Here is a 14,570-nt window from a genome sequence, read left to right on the forward strand (position 1 = left end):
AAAAGAAGAGATATGAAAACACTCCACCCTCCCTTCATTGCAGGATTATGGGAAAATATAAGTATGGAACACCGTCAGATCTTTTGTTGGTTAGTTTTACTCAACATTTTCTGTCTCTTTTTTAGCTTTTATATAAGAGATGGATCTCTGGGAAGGGGAGTAGGGTAGAATACAGTGGAAAAAGGAAAGAAAGAAAAGATACCAACAAACATTTATTTTTAAAAACCATAACTTGGCAGTTGTCCCAAAGGCTTGTTCACAGGACTTTCCCCAAGAGGCACAATCCTGTAGGTCAGGAAGTGGAACCCAAGGGAACTTTCCCTTAATGAGAAATCTATGGAAGTGGGAGGGACCCCTAGTACCCTGAAGCTGTGCTATTATTTGCATGCTTGGTAGGCCCTACCAAGTGGCACTAATTGCTCTTGGATCATTTTCTATGTTACAGAGTTCTAAATCAACAGAGCTATTAGAATTTAAAAAAAAAAAAAGATCCAGCACTCTTTACATTGGATGAAACTGCCCCCATCATCTAATTCGATCCTCATAAGGACCCTACTATGTAGGTACTATGTATGTGATAACAATAATGATAGTTTATAGGGGCAGCTAGGTAGAACAGTAGATGTGGAGTCAGGAGAATCTGAGTTCAAATCCAGCCCCAGACAGTTACTAGCTGTGTGACCCTGGGCAAGTCATTCAACCCCAACTGCCTCAAAAAAAGAAAAAGTTAGCAAGCAATTGTATTGCAAGTTAAGATTGGCCAACACTTTACATATGTTAACTTATTTGATTTGCACAACAATCCTGAAAGGGAGGTTCTATTATCATGCCCATTTTATGGATTAGAAAACTGAGGCACACAGAGGTTAAGTGACTTGCTCAGGGCCACACAGCTAGTAGGTATCTGAATCAGTATTGGAACTCTGGTCTACCTGATTCCAGGTCCTACATTCTCTCTACCATACCATGGAATGTCCTCATAATAACAGATAACATTATTATTATTATTCCTATTATTTACACAAGAGGAAAACTAGAACCTAGAGAAATTAAATGACTCCCAAGGTCACTTGGCTAATAAGCATCAGAAGCAGATTTCTAATCCTGGTCTTCCAGATTGCAGTAGGAAAGTGATTGACACAAAGTCCCAAAGTGATTCAATGGCAGCGCCTAGACAGGAACTCTGATTGTCTTCTAAGGCAATGTTCTGTCCATGATAGCCCCATACGACCTATCTCTACTCTGTAAGAAACTTCATAACTTGGACACAGTGCCTTTTTTTATTTGAGAAAAGAAAACCACGTTTTGCCTGACTGCCCATGTATAATCTATATCAAATTGCTTGCCTTCTCAAGGGAGGGAGAGAATTTGGAATTCAAAATAAAAAAAAGCCAATGTAAAAAATTTTTGTTCACATGTAATTGAGAAAAGAAAAAAGAGGGGGGACTGAAATGAATTTCTGGAAGATATTTTTGGTTACATCCTGTACTTTAGTCTTTAAATCAGTAAGTATCCTTGTTCTGACTTTTAACTGATTTCAACTACGATAATTCAGATCAGATTATTTCCATAACCTGAAAAAGGAAACTCAGAGATTACTGTTCTTACTAATGAGTTTACTGGACAGTTCAGCTGCTGAGGAATTATCCATATCTGCCCATAGAAAGGTGAAAGTTCTAGAGGTACAACTGAAATACGGCAGTCACTAGGGACGGGCAAATTCTGAACTTTATAACTTTCTCCAAGCATTGCAGTCAATGAATACAAGAGCAAACATTATTCACATTCTCTGCCAGAAAGAAGACATAAATTATGAAGGAGGAAAGAGCTCTGGGTCACATCAGAGCATTCTACAAGTCCTACCAATGTTGAACATTCCATTGTGGAGAGCTGTTACTAGCTGTGACCCTGTGTGTGTGTATGTGTATGTGTATGTGTGTGTGATATATAACAGTACCAACTTCTCAGAGTAGTTATGCAGATCAAATGAGATATTTGTATATAATAGGTCAATCCTTTATTCTGACCTATTTATGTTCCTTCCTACCAAAATGTTCATAGACTCTGAATTGGAAGGGACCTTAAGTGCTCTCTGACCTGAACCTGATAAAGAATCCTCTTTACCAGTGGTTCTTAAACTTTTTGGTCTTAGGACCCCCTTTACACCCTTAAAATTTATTGGAAATTCAACCAGGATCCTTGGATAAAAAAAAGATCAACATCACAAGTTTAAGATGGGAGAGAAATGGGTAGAATGTATTTGTTCTGAAAATGATCTCAGCCGACGGTTAGTTAGTGAATTAGTGGACAGGAAGTTCAGTGTCAACAATATGATCTAGTTGCTAAGAATGCCAGTCAAGTTGGGTTGCATTAAGATGGACACATCTTCCAGGAATAAGAGGACAAGAGTCCCACCATACCCTGTCCTTGTCAGATGTCATCTGAAGAAACACAGTCAGTTCTGAGTACCATGGTTTAAGAAAGATGCCAATAAGCTGAACAGTGAAGAGCCTTGCATCCCTGCCACGTGAGGGTCGATGGAAGGAACGGGGCTTGTTTGGCCTGGAGAAGAGCCAACTGTGGGGGCACATGATGGCTGCCTTCAAGTATTGACAGAACTGTCATGTAGAGGATGGATTCTATTTGTTCTTTTTCCTACCAGCTGCATTCCTTGGATTGGACTCCCCCATAATTGCACTCCTAGGAAACTTCATCACCAGCAAACTCATCATCCTGAGAGACTGAATCAACAGACTGAATCAACAAAGAACCAGGAGGAATGGGCATAAGTTACAAAGAGGCTTGATGTCAGGAAAAACTTACTAATGAGTAGAGCTATGTAAAAGTGGAAGGAAAGTCTTGGGAGGTTCTGGGTATATCCCTTATTAGCACTGGGGTGGCACAGTAGATAGAGCACCAGACCAGGGAATCAGGAAGGCTTGAGTTTGAACTCTGCCTCAGATACTTGGGTGACCCTGGGCAAGTTACTTAACCTCTATGTGCCCACAACAAAGAAGGCACTGTGCTCTACGAGCACAAAGAAAATGTGAGATGCTCAAATCTACAGAGATCTCCAAACCAAATGTTTGAATGGGATCTCGGTGCCCCACCTCTGGTAGAGTGTTCCAAGCCTGAATTGCACTATCAGCTACAGTTGAACACACTGCTCCTTGACATTGACACTATGCATAATGGCATTGGTCAAGAAGGACAACCCCTGCTTCCTCATTTTTAAATCGGGGATAATAATTACACCTACCTAGCGGGGTTGTTCTAAGGATCAAACAAGATAACACATCTAAAAGGCTTCGCAAAATCTTTAGGTGCTACCTAAATGCTAGCTTCACCATAATCTTTCAGAAAACGCCAGATGACTTTGTTGGCCATATTGTAGTGGGGATTCCTCTTGTGTATGGGTAGGACCTGATGGTCACTGAGGCTCTTTCTTAATTCTCCAATTCTGAGATTCTGTGACTATACCATGGTGATCTAAGGCTGGTAAACAATCTTTTCAGGTCCCTCATCACTCTGCCCCTGCTCTTGAAGCTTGGAGGTGTCATTTTTGGGTTAAATAACTCAGTTTATGTGGTGACCTTGTAAGAAAAGGATCAATACAGATTCCCAGGTGTCTCCAGAAAGTTAACTAGGTGGGATGAAGGTGGGGCCATCTGAGGCTACTCCCCCAGAAATTCCATGGGTATTCCTCTACTCCCAGGCTTCAGACTCCATTTCAACTCTAAGCAAGTGAAAAAAAGCTGATGAAGGCACATAGCCCCAAATAGCACGACAGGCCTCAAATTCTTCAGTGACCATGTAATGGATTAAAATGCTGCTTTAATGAGAAAACAGTAGGATAATCTATCTTTGGTGCTGGAATGGTTTATCCAAGAGCTTTCTTTTTGGCAAAGGTGCTAAGCAGACAGAGGAATGGGATCAACTTCTTTCTGCTGTTGTCTCAGCTCTTTCTGAAGAGGCCAGCGGGGAGGGGGAAGGGGACAGCCTGCAGTTGCCTGTGTTTATGGTCAGCCTGGGAGTCAGATTACAAATGACAAGAGCTGAAATCTCTCCACACCAGCCTCCCTCTCAGCATCTCAGCCGGTGCTAAGGACTTGTTGTTCTGACATCCCTGGCTATGAAATTTCCATGAGGCCTGATCAAAAGAGCTTTGTTTATGGGGCTGGGACTAGTAGATGTCTTAAGGAGGGACTGGAAGGAGCTAAGAAATTATCAGCCCCCAACAAGTTTTAGGTTTGTATTTTTTTAGGAAGCCCTTCACCCTCAACAATATCAACGCGGAAGAATTATACTCTTATTTGATAAACAGATTTCTGTCCTGCGCAGTGCCCAGGGCTGGGTGCAATCAGGGATAGATGTAGCTTTGCTCTCACAGAGGTTATGAGGAAGGAAATGAGCATTTATTAAGCACCTATTATATGTCAGGCACTAGACTAAGCTCTTTACAAATGTTATTTTGTTCATGCAATACGAGGGACACGCAGCTATTATTATCCCCATATTACAGTTGAGGAAACTGAGGCCAATGGAGGTTAAGTTACTAGCCCATTGTCACACAGCTTTAATTGTCTGGATATGACTGCAGACCCTCCTGACTCTAGGCTGGGCACTCTTCTCCACTGTGCCGCCTAATTGCCCGTGCTTTAAAGATCACAGGATCTCAGATATAGGTTAGGAGAGGACCTAGAGAGCAACCATTCTGTTCTAGAGATAAGAACACTTATAAGGAATCAGAAAACAAGCATCTCACTTGTCCAAGGTCACACAGATATTTCAATGCAGAATTAGGGTTCAAACCCAGGGTTCTATCCATTGGAAAACCCTGCACCCCTAGATGGACATATTAAAAAAAAGAACTCCAATGCCGGGCAATCTAGGAGAAGGGCCAAAGACCTGGTGAAAACCACAAGCACTATGAGGTCATCTGACAAAGCCTGCTTCGGGTCAGGGTGGTTAAGGAAAGTTTCCTAGAGGTAAACACAGGACAAGGAGAGGGAACATTTTAAGCTAAGGGTGGGGGGGGGGTAGGGAGGGAGGAACATTGTGAACAAAAAGCAGAAAGAGAGGAGTAAGTCTGCAAACAGGGGAGAAGTCACTCTAAGCCTACTTGGAGCTGAGAGATCCTTCTCCTGAGGAATAGCAGCAGATAAAGGCTGAAAAGGCAAATCTGAGACTGAGGACAGTCTTGACTCTGGCCAAGAAGCCTATGTTTTATCTTGGGGGTGGAGGGAGGAAGGGGAGAGAGAGGAGAAGGGAGGGAAGGAGGGAGAGAGAGGGAGGGAGAGGGGGGAAGAGAGAGAGAGGGAGGGAGGGAAGGAGGGGGCTGAGGGGCAGAGAGACAGAGAGAGAGTCAGAGTCAAAGGTTTGGGGCAAGAGAACAATTTTTTAAAGCCAGTATTTTGACCATTCTGGCATCTGGGAAGATCAATACTTTGTGTTTCATTTTAAAAGATATTCTCCAACTACCCTGCTGCACAGTCTCTCTCTCTCTCTCTCTCTCTCTCTCTCTCTGTCTGTCTCTCACACACTCACACATACACACCCTCAAATTCACAATAGAATGAAGATCAGAGAACTAGAGCTAGAAGTCTCCCTTCATTTTGCAGAGGAGGAAACTGAGGCCCAAGGAGGTTAAAGAGATTACCTTATCATACCTGTCATACAGGTAGAGGTAGGATTTGAACCCAGGTCCTCTGACTTGAGAGCCAGTGCTCTTTGCACACTATTTCCCCTTCTCTAAGGTCCTCAATAGCTCTAACCATCTGCAGTCTATGAATATTACATGGGCCACAAGAAAGAGCAGCAGACTGAGGCAGGAATCCACTCTCTCAGAAGCTCACGAATGCAGCGGCTTCAGTAGCTGGGTCTCCTTACAAGTGAGGGGCCTCAGCTGACAAATCCATGCTACCCACAGGGGTGTCCATTTGCTGCCTTAAGCTTAATTGCAAAGTAATCACCTCCAAGGAGACAGGACAGCTCCTCCTCCCCAGGGCGGGAGTGGAGATCCTTCACTGCTGATGCAGGATTCCATCCCCCCAACTCTTGGATCCCTGGCCCAAAGCAGAATGAGAATTATAAAGGCATCCTCCTCTCTCAACTCAACCAGCTGGAGACTCAGGTTAAGGCTTGGCCAGTATAAGATTACACACAGCCATTTCCTGTTCTCCCCCCAGAGAGACTCTGCTTTCTACCCTGGAGCAAATACTTGCTGTATTTTTTTTCCTTCATTGCAAATGACTTCCCCCATCTCCAGGTCTCCTCCAACCCTTCCCCAAGTTTAGTCTCCCAGCCAAACAAAGTGAGCAGAGGTAAATATTGACCAGAGGCCTTGAAAGTCAATCTCTAGTCTAAGAGATGCCAGGCAATACCGTTAAGGTGGCCAGAACAGGCCAGACCCAATTTGGAGAAAACAAAATGTACTTTTAACAAGATGCTGCAAAGCCCTTTGTCAGCTTATGTGTCCTGACTCGTGGGTCTGGAAAATATGGTCCTCATGACTGCGTGTGGAGCCAGGAGCCAGGAAGGCAGGGAGAGTATTGAGGGATTTGGTCTCAGGTCCTCCGACTTTAAAGGCAACCCTGCCTCTCTCTGTGCAGACAAACCACCTGACTCTGTATAAGGGATCATAGCTATACCCAGACACAGCAGGTCACTAGCAGCATTGTGTCTGTGTGTGAACAAAGTGACTGTGTCAAGCTCCTCAGGGTCACAGAGGGGAGGAAGCGGAAGGCAGGGAGGGTGCATAGGTCTTCTCAGTGTATCTAATTCAGGAAGATGTTCCCAGGACATAACCAGCCCCATAAAGGGCCAGATTTGACCTCTTCACTGGTGCTCATCTCCATGTGATTCCATTCAGAAATGACAAAGCAAGTCTAGATTCTTTCTGTTCTGGATTTATAAGTTTAGGTTTTCTTATTTTTTTTTTCTACCACTGAACATTTAATCTGAAATCACTAAAGGAATAAAAAATGTGATAACTAAATATACTCCTATTATTGCTGATTTAAAGCTCTCCATTTTTCTTCATACCACCTCCCCCCGCACAGTGCTGGAACATACAGTGGGCATATAATATTTGTTGAACTGAACTGAATATGAAATCTAAGACCCAGCCTCATGTACCAGACCAGAACATTCCTCAGTCAAATCAAGGTCTTTCATTCATTAACACAAAGGGCTACTTGACAAAACCCACAACAAACTGATTACCCCAAACCACATACTCCCCAAGTGTTTAGGGCACACTTACAGTAAGCTTTTCCTTAGGAAATTCAAAAGCTAACGGGTTACTCAGAGCTGTGGTTGTCACTCCACACTCAAACACGAAGGATGAAGGAAAGTCAAAGATTCTTCTGCATTCAGCAGCCCACTGAAGCAAGCTGTCATCTTTTTTCTCTCCAAGTCTGCAACCTGGACAGACCCCGGGGCCCCAGGCATTCAGAATCTTAAGGATCTCCAACAGTTTAGCTGGCCCATTGGCCAAAGGAGAGATTTCTCCTGCCCTGCCTCTGGCTCACTGCCCATCGCCCCGAGGTCCATGTTAAAGACAAAGCCAGCTGATGCTTCCTCCCTTCCCCCTCCCCTTGAGGTATGCCTATAATTAGATTCTTATGAAGAACTTGGCAGTGGCAGCGGTTGGAGGTTCTAAAATATGTTCTTCCCACACACAGTTGCAACTTTCTAAAGTACCTCCCTCAACCCATCTTTAAAGGGCCACGAAAGACAGCAAGAAGCCACTTACCCTCTTCAGCCATGGCAAATGCTTGTAGATATCAATCTCACCATCCATGCTTCGCACCCATGTCAGCAACTTTCTTCCTGGGGTCTAAAAGGCACTTTTTCTTGGACCAGAGACCAAGTTTTCTCGTCTAAGGACTGCTGCTCCCCTGCCCCCTGCCTCAGGAATGCGAAGCTGCTTTCGCATTTTCCCAGGTCCCCTGTCTCTGGCTGGCCAGCCGCCTTTTCCTAAACACATATACTCAGGGCCACAGGAGTATCCCCCACTCCCGCCCCACCCCCACGCCACTCAACTTTGAGGCGTCCCCTTTGCTGGGAGGCGCTCCCCAAAGTCAGCTCTGGGACCCAGAAGACACAGATTCTAATTTGTGAAAGACTCCAGGCACTTTCTTTTTAGAGGTGAGACAAAAAGAGCAAACCCAAGCACACAGAAAGAAACGATCCTGCAGAAATGCCTTCACTGGCTTTGTGCTGCTGGAGTGGCTGGAACTCATTACCCAAAGACCCCCTATTTCCTGTCTGTTTGACTCAGTGGTTGCCAGCAGACTTTCCCACTCTCCGCCTCTCCTAGTTTATTTAGGGCTGAGGATAAGGCTAAAAATAAGTGGTACTCTGGGTTACTGACTGGTTCTCATACACAGTCTTGTCCCCCTCCCCTCCAAAAAAAAACAACCCAGGGGCCTTTGGTTCCTTTGAGGCTCAGAACATAGAAATTAGATGGAGTCTATCTTTTACAAGAGCAGCAGCAGCTTTGAAGTGGAAATTGTCACAGAAATTCTTCCCTGCCTGTAATGGGACCCATGCCCCCAAATTCTGTTCAGACCGTCTCCTGGGGCTCTGGAGCAGACAAGACTTTTAAGGGGAAGGAAGTGGCCTACTGGAATCTGTTCTGCTGTCTATCCAGGCATTGGGGATGCTTTACTTCCTCCCTCCTGAACCAACTCCCCCTTTGAAATGAACCATTTCAACATTACAGCACAAAGAACAGGTTTCCCATTCCAACAGGCATATGGATGGGCTTGAAAAGTAGTTTCTCTGTAAAGCCTTGAATCCCCTCAAATTTTCCGTCCTTAGCTCCACCTCCTAAATTACAGAGCTCCCTTTAAAACACAACTCAGGTGCTACTCCACCAAGCTCCCCTTCCCCTTTTTCAATGACCCATGGCTGGTGCTTTTTCCCTCTAGAAATTATTTTGCCTCTTTTTTTGCATATTTATATATGTGTATACTTATATCCGTGCAGTAGAAAGTAAGCTTCTCCAGGGCAAAAATTGTTGCATTAAAAATTTTGTTGTTATTGTATCTCCAGAACCTAGCAGGGCCCTGTAGTAGCCAGGGTAAATACTTGATAAACTTCTGTTGAATAGAATCGAGCTCCCCAGAAGCAATAGCTCTTGGTTGATGGGAGGAGTCCGGAGGGAGATTAAGGATATAAATCCCCATTCTCAGGAACCAGAGGTATTCCACCCCCCCTAGCAACCTTTATGACCCTGACAAGTCTAACTTCATTCAAGTCCTGGTGCAATGTTCAGGGTGTCACCTCTGCTAGGAGTTCCAGCAACTTCTTGCCTTCTCACATGGCTACCACATTTGAGATCTCTCTTCCAACAGCTTTTTCCACTCATTACCAGTTCTTCAACATGTAGTTTAAGATTTGGGGTGAACATTATCTTTAATAGGAGTGTGGGTGTGTATGTGTGTGTGCATGTACTCGGTTTCATGGAGAAGGGAAGAAAATCTTAACAGTGTCTCTGATTTGCTTTTTTATGATTACAGGTTGACATATGCTCAAGTCATCTTGGAGCAAGGTCTCTAATGGATAGACTCAGGGTTCCAAAAGATCTTAGATAGAGTACCAGTCTAATATTTCTTCAAAATTTCAAAAGATGCATAATTTCATTGATGTAGGTCTCTGCAACATCAATTCTCCCTCCAGTAACTTACTTGGCAACCCCTCTATATCTTGGTAGAAAGAAAGTCTTTGTAAGCTACTGTGGACTGTATATCCTTTTTTTTTTTTTTGGAGGGGGAAGGCAGGCCAATTTGGGGTTAAGTGACTAGCCCAAGGTCACACAGCTAATAAGTGTCAAATGTCTGAAGCTGGATTTGAACTCAGGTCCTCCTGACTCCAGGGCCCGAGCTCTATTAATTGTGCCACCTCAATATCCCAGCTACTGTGGACTCAAAAATAAAAATCATTCTGTGGGCAGTCTCATGATGCATATTCTCTCCGAACTTTAAATTGGTTCTTGAGCAGCAGACGTATTCACCATTGGGTTAATACTTAAAACTTTTTCAGCTAGGTGAAGCCTGCTACCATTTGAACTCTGTTGGCAAAGTCTTCAAAATCCCAGGGTCACCTCCGGGTGATCATGGATTTTAATAGAAGACAAAATTAAGTAATCTATAAATGCAAAATCCGATTCCTAGGTAAAAAAAAAATTCAACGGGGAAGGCTAGATGGCGCAGTGAATAGAGCATCAGCCCTGGAGTCAGGAGGACCTGAGTTTAAATCTGGCCTCAGACACTTGACACACTTACTAGCCGTGTGACTTTGGGCAAGTCACTTAACCCCAATTGCCCGCCAAAAAGCAAAAAAAAAAAAATTCAACGACACAAAAGCAGTAAGGAGGAGATATGGCTAGCTAATCACTACTAAGAAAAAAAATTGAGGGGGAAGAGGTTAATTTGAGTCAATGATGTGACATGGGGGAAAGGCTAGCGGTATTCTAGGCTGTGACAGGTGAGGCTCTTTCAGGATGAAGGATGCGGCAGTTCCGCTATATGCAGTCCTGATCAGGGCACACGTGTCTAGATCAGCGACAGCATTTTAGCAAGAGCTAAATTGGAAATAAATTGGAGCTTACCTAAGAGAGCAATGGGAGGAAGACTAAGTACCTCAGTCAGTGCCCCAGGGAGGGCAGGGCACTGAAGGAGGACCAAATTCTATCTGAGCTACATCATCTCTAGCTCATAGGCAGGAGGAAAAAGGGAGGGAGCAAAGCAAGAAGTAAAAAAAAAAAATCCTCAATAACCCTTCCTGAGGCCCAGCCCAAATCAGCCCATCTAACCGCTCTTCAGTCGGTCAACCTCCCCAGAGCAGAGTCTTCACACCTAAACCTTTCAGGGAGTGCTATGGGAATTCAATGGGAGCAGTGACGTGAGGCCCTAGTGTTGGGCCTGTGTCTCCTGAGTTCTAATCTGGCCTCAGACACTTACCAGCTGTGTGATCCTGAGGAAGTCACTTAACCCTGTTTGCCTCAGTTTCCTCATCTGTAAAATGAGCTGGGAAGGAGATGGCAAAGCACTCCAGTATCTTTGCCAAGAAGAACCCAAATGGGGTCACGAAGAGTTGGACATGCCTGTAAACGACTAAACACCACCATCATGGGAATTCAAATCCATTCACTTCAATTCAACAAGCAGTTATTAAATGCCTACTACATACAAACACTATTGGAATAACTGGAGAAGAAAGGAGATGCTCAGCTGCCTAGGTCCCTCTATGGGCCCAGGAGTCTTCAGATAGCTCTTACTTCCCTTCTCAAGGGAGAAGCCTGGGGGCCACAAATTCCTTTATCTTACACTTAAAAGAAACCTATGAACTTAAAAGACATCAACTCAAATGAACATTTCTATGTACACAATGAAACAGAAAAAAGGGGATTGTGCATGAAACGGCAAATTTTTATTATGTACAATTTGCGTTTCTTGCCTGCCCTTTCTAGGATGAACTGGTGAAAACTGTCAATTATTCAGCAGCGTTTATGAAGTCTGGGCATTGCGCTGAGCCCACAGGATACAAAGAGAGACAAAATAAAACCGGAACCTTAGGGAATTCACACTCGAATGGGGTAAAAATTGGAGATAATCAGAGAGGGGAAAAGGAGTCACGGAAGGAATTTCTTGCAAAAGGTAGGATTTTAGCTGAGACTTGAAGAAAAATCAGGGAAGCAGAGGGTGGTGAGGAGGGAGGGCATTTCGGGCATGAGGAACAGCCAGGAGAGTCAGGAGGAAAAGCAGGGAGCCCAGTGTTACTGGATCATAGAGTAAATCATAAGGAGATTAGAAAGGCAGGAAGGGGCCAGGCTGCAAAGGTTGTTAAATGCCAGAGGATTTTATATTTGTTCCTGGAGGTAACAGGGAGTCACATGTGTTTTTAAGTAGGGGGATGGGGCAGCAGGGGGATAGCATCTAACCTGGGAAAGCCATTTGCACCTCTGTGAAGGAAGGGCAGACCAGGTGAGATGCCCCAGTGGGTAATTTGGATATCCAAAATACAAAATGAGGTTACCAGGCAACTAGCGAGTATGGGGAGAAGCGGAAATGAGCCCTGGGGTTCCCTCTCTCCACCCCTGAATTTTTCCTGCCTAGAAGGAAATGAGGAAGTGTCTGTCAGTCACAAGGGACAGAAGCCTGTATAAAGTTGGCAGGGCAGGGCCTGAGGAGCAAACAAAATGCAAGAACACTTAAACACAGCTTAGTAGGAATTAAAATTCTTATCACTACTTAGAACATATCAAACACTCATTGCGCTGAGGAGTCACAGACATAGAAACATTCCACAGAATTACCGAGTTGGAAGGGATCCTAAGGCTACCTGGGGCAGAATCCTCTTTAAAGCATCCTTGGCAATTGATCAAAAGTAAGGCTTTAAAAGCAGGTGGCGGTGTGGAGCAGTGGATTAGAGTGCTGGGCTGGGAGTCAGGAAGACCCCAGTTTGAATCTGACCTCAGACAACAGCTGTGTGACCCTGGGCAAGTCACTTCACCCTGTTTTTGCCTCAGTTTCCTCATCTGTCAAATGAGCTAAAAGGAAATGGCAAACGACTCCAGTATCTTTGCTAAGAAAACCCTGAAGGGGGTCACAGAGTCAGACATAACCGGACAACAGAAGCTTTAAAAAAATTTTGATGGACTGATGAGAATTTGCAGAATCAATCTCCTTCCTATTGAAAATCACGGTACTGGCTAGTCTTCGGGCACCTCATCCATTCTATATTCTTTTCTTTTTTTTTCCTATTCTATGTTATTTTCAGAATTACCCAGAGCAACTCGGTAATATGAACCAAGTTCTGCCAATGCTTATAGTAGAATAGAAAATAGAAACACAGTGACTAAACTAGCAGGAGCTATTTTAGACTTCCTTTCCTCATTCCAGGAGATATAGATGGTATAGGCAGGTAATAGATCAATACAGATATGTAGGTGACAGACAAATATAGTCAACCAGCATTTATTAAATACCAACTATGTGCACTCAGTCACTGTGCTAAGTGCTAGAGATACAAAGATAATAAGATAAAGCATTTATTAAATGCTAGACGCGCCAATAGGGCAACTAGGTGGCGCCATAGTGCACAAAGTGCCAGGCCTGGAGTTGGAAGACTCACCTCCCTGAGTGCAAATCCAGCCTCAGACACTTACTAACTGTGTGATCCTGGCCAAGTCACTTCACCATGTTTGCCTCTGTTTCTTCATCTGTCAAACTGAGCTGGAGAAAGAAATGGCAAAGCACTCCAGTACCTTTGCCAAGAAAACCCCAAATAGGGTCACAGAGAGTTGGACATGGCTGGAAAACTGTGTCAGGCACTGACCTAAAAGATAAGCTTATGCCTATGGATCATAAAATTACAGAATTTGAAGGCTGGGAGTTCAGCAGCCCTAGACACACACACACACACACACACACACACACACACACACACACAAATGCAGAATCCTGTTTACATACTTAACAAACTGATTACTTATGATTAGGCCCATCAGGGTCTTAGATGCAAAAATAAAGAACTACCTTCAAGGTGTCCTTGGAAAAATTTAAGAAGGGTCTTACATTTCAGGTCAAATCCCATCTCAACCAACTTTATATAAAGGAGTTTCAGCATAACAAAGCCATGATTGGGTTACCAGGAGTGCCCTCAGGTACTTGGCCTCCTGACAAGCCAGCTTCAAAAGGAAAGAGCCAGACTGAGACAAAGCCATTTCTACTTGTTGAGGGGGAGAAGAAAGAGGTAGGCATGTTACCGAGGGAATTCTTAACACTTCTTTTGTTCAGCCATCCAGGAGCAAGAGAGCCTTAGGTCCCTCCTGACCCCACAGTGCCGCCAAGAACATATTCACCAAAAAGCAATTGCTTGGAGAAATGTTGCTTGGTCCTCCCTCTCCTCAACACTTTCTCCGTACCCTCAGCTGCCTCTCCCCCTGACCAGAGGGCTGAGCAATAAACTCCTTCCAACGTTCCAGTTGAACTCATTTTCCACCATCCCCTGTGCTTGGTTTCTCGTTTATGAACATTATCCCTCCCTTCCCTCCAGCTCCAAGCACCTTTTCTGTGTATAGTCTTCTAGTTCAGAAAGTGAGCCCCAACAGGGCAGGGACAGTCTTTCTCTTTTGCCTCCCTGAGGGTTAGGTACTTAGGCATTTAATAAATAAATGTTTTTCAACTCTTAAACAATCTACTTGCCTCCACAAAGCTAACCTAAACCATCAAAGAAGACACAGAAAGGCCTGAGGAATCCCTCGCCCCACACCTAGTGAAATGTCAGTCACCTACAGGCTGGCTATGTCATCTGCCTGCCACTTGGCCATTGCAAGAGAAGTTTACTCCTGCCTAAGCTCATTTAACTCGCCTGGGTAGTATTCCCTGTCACACAAGCATATCCCCACACAAAGCTGCTCCAAAGTCTCTTCAAAATAACCCTGACAACCGGGACTTCTTCACTAATAACAGGGCAGGTGTGCATTAAATAGCACTGAGGTTTCCCTCACATCCATCCAGCTGGCAAAGGGGAGAAAAATGGAAATAGCTGGATAGGGG

The 14,570-nt window shown here is 44.2% G+C and overlaps 1 protein-coding gene across 10 annotated transcripts in view; it reads right to left on the reverse strand.

Annotated features, from left to right (window-relative positions):
• The window catches only part of PPFIBP2 (PPFIA binding protein 2), a 196,053-nt gene that overhangs the window by 87,008 nt on the left and 94,475 nt on the right, over positions 1 to 14,570 (reverse strand). Inside the window, exon 1 of one of the 10 annotated variants that reach the window (XM_069072821.1) lies at positions 7,757 to 8,233. The exons of 7 other annotated variants lie outside the window; for them this stretch is intronic. In XM_069072821.1, coding sequence (XP_068928922.1) covers positions 7,757 to 7,804 — 48 coding nt within the window. In that variant the 5' untranslated portion in view covers positions 7,805 to 8,233. Of the gene's footprint in view, positions 1 to 7,756; positions 8,234 to 14,570 lie in introns of those variants that run through there. 2 more of the 10 variants (XM_069072829.1, XM_069072872.1) reach the window with 2 other exon arrangements.

This window comes from Petaurus breviceps, unplaced genomic scaffold (assembly GCF_028583685.1).
Source record: "Petaurus breviceps papuanus isolate PSGF00001 unplaced genomic scaffold, PetGlider_PUasm1.0 140, whole genome shotgun sequence".
Lineage (NCBI taxonomy): Eukaryota > Metazoa > Chordata > Mammalia > Diprotodontia > Petauridae > Petaurus > Petaurus breviceps.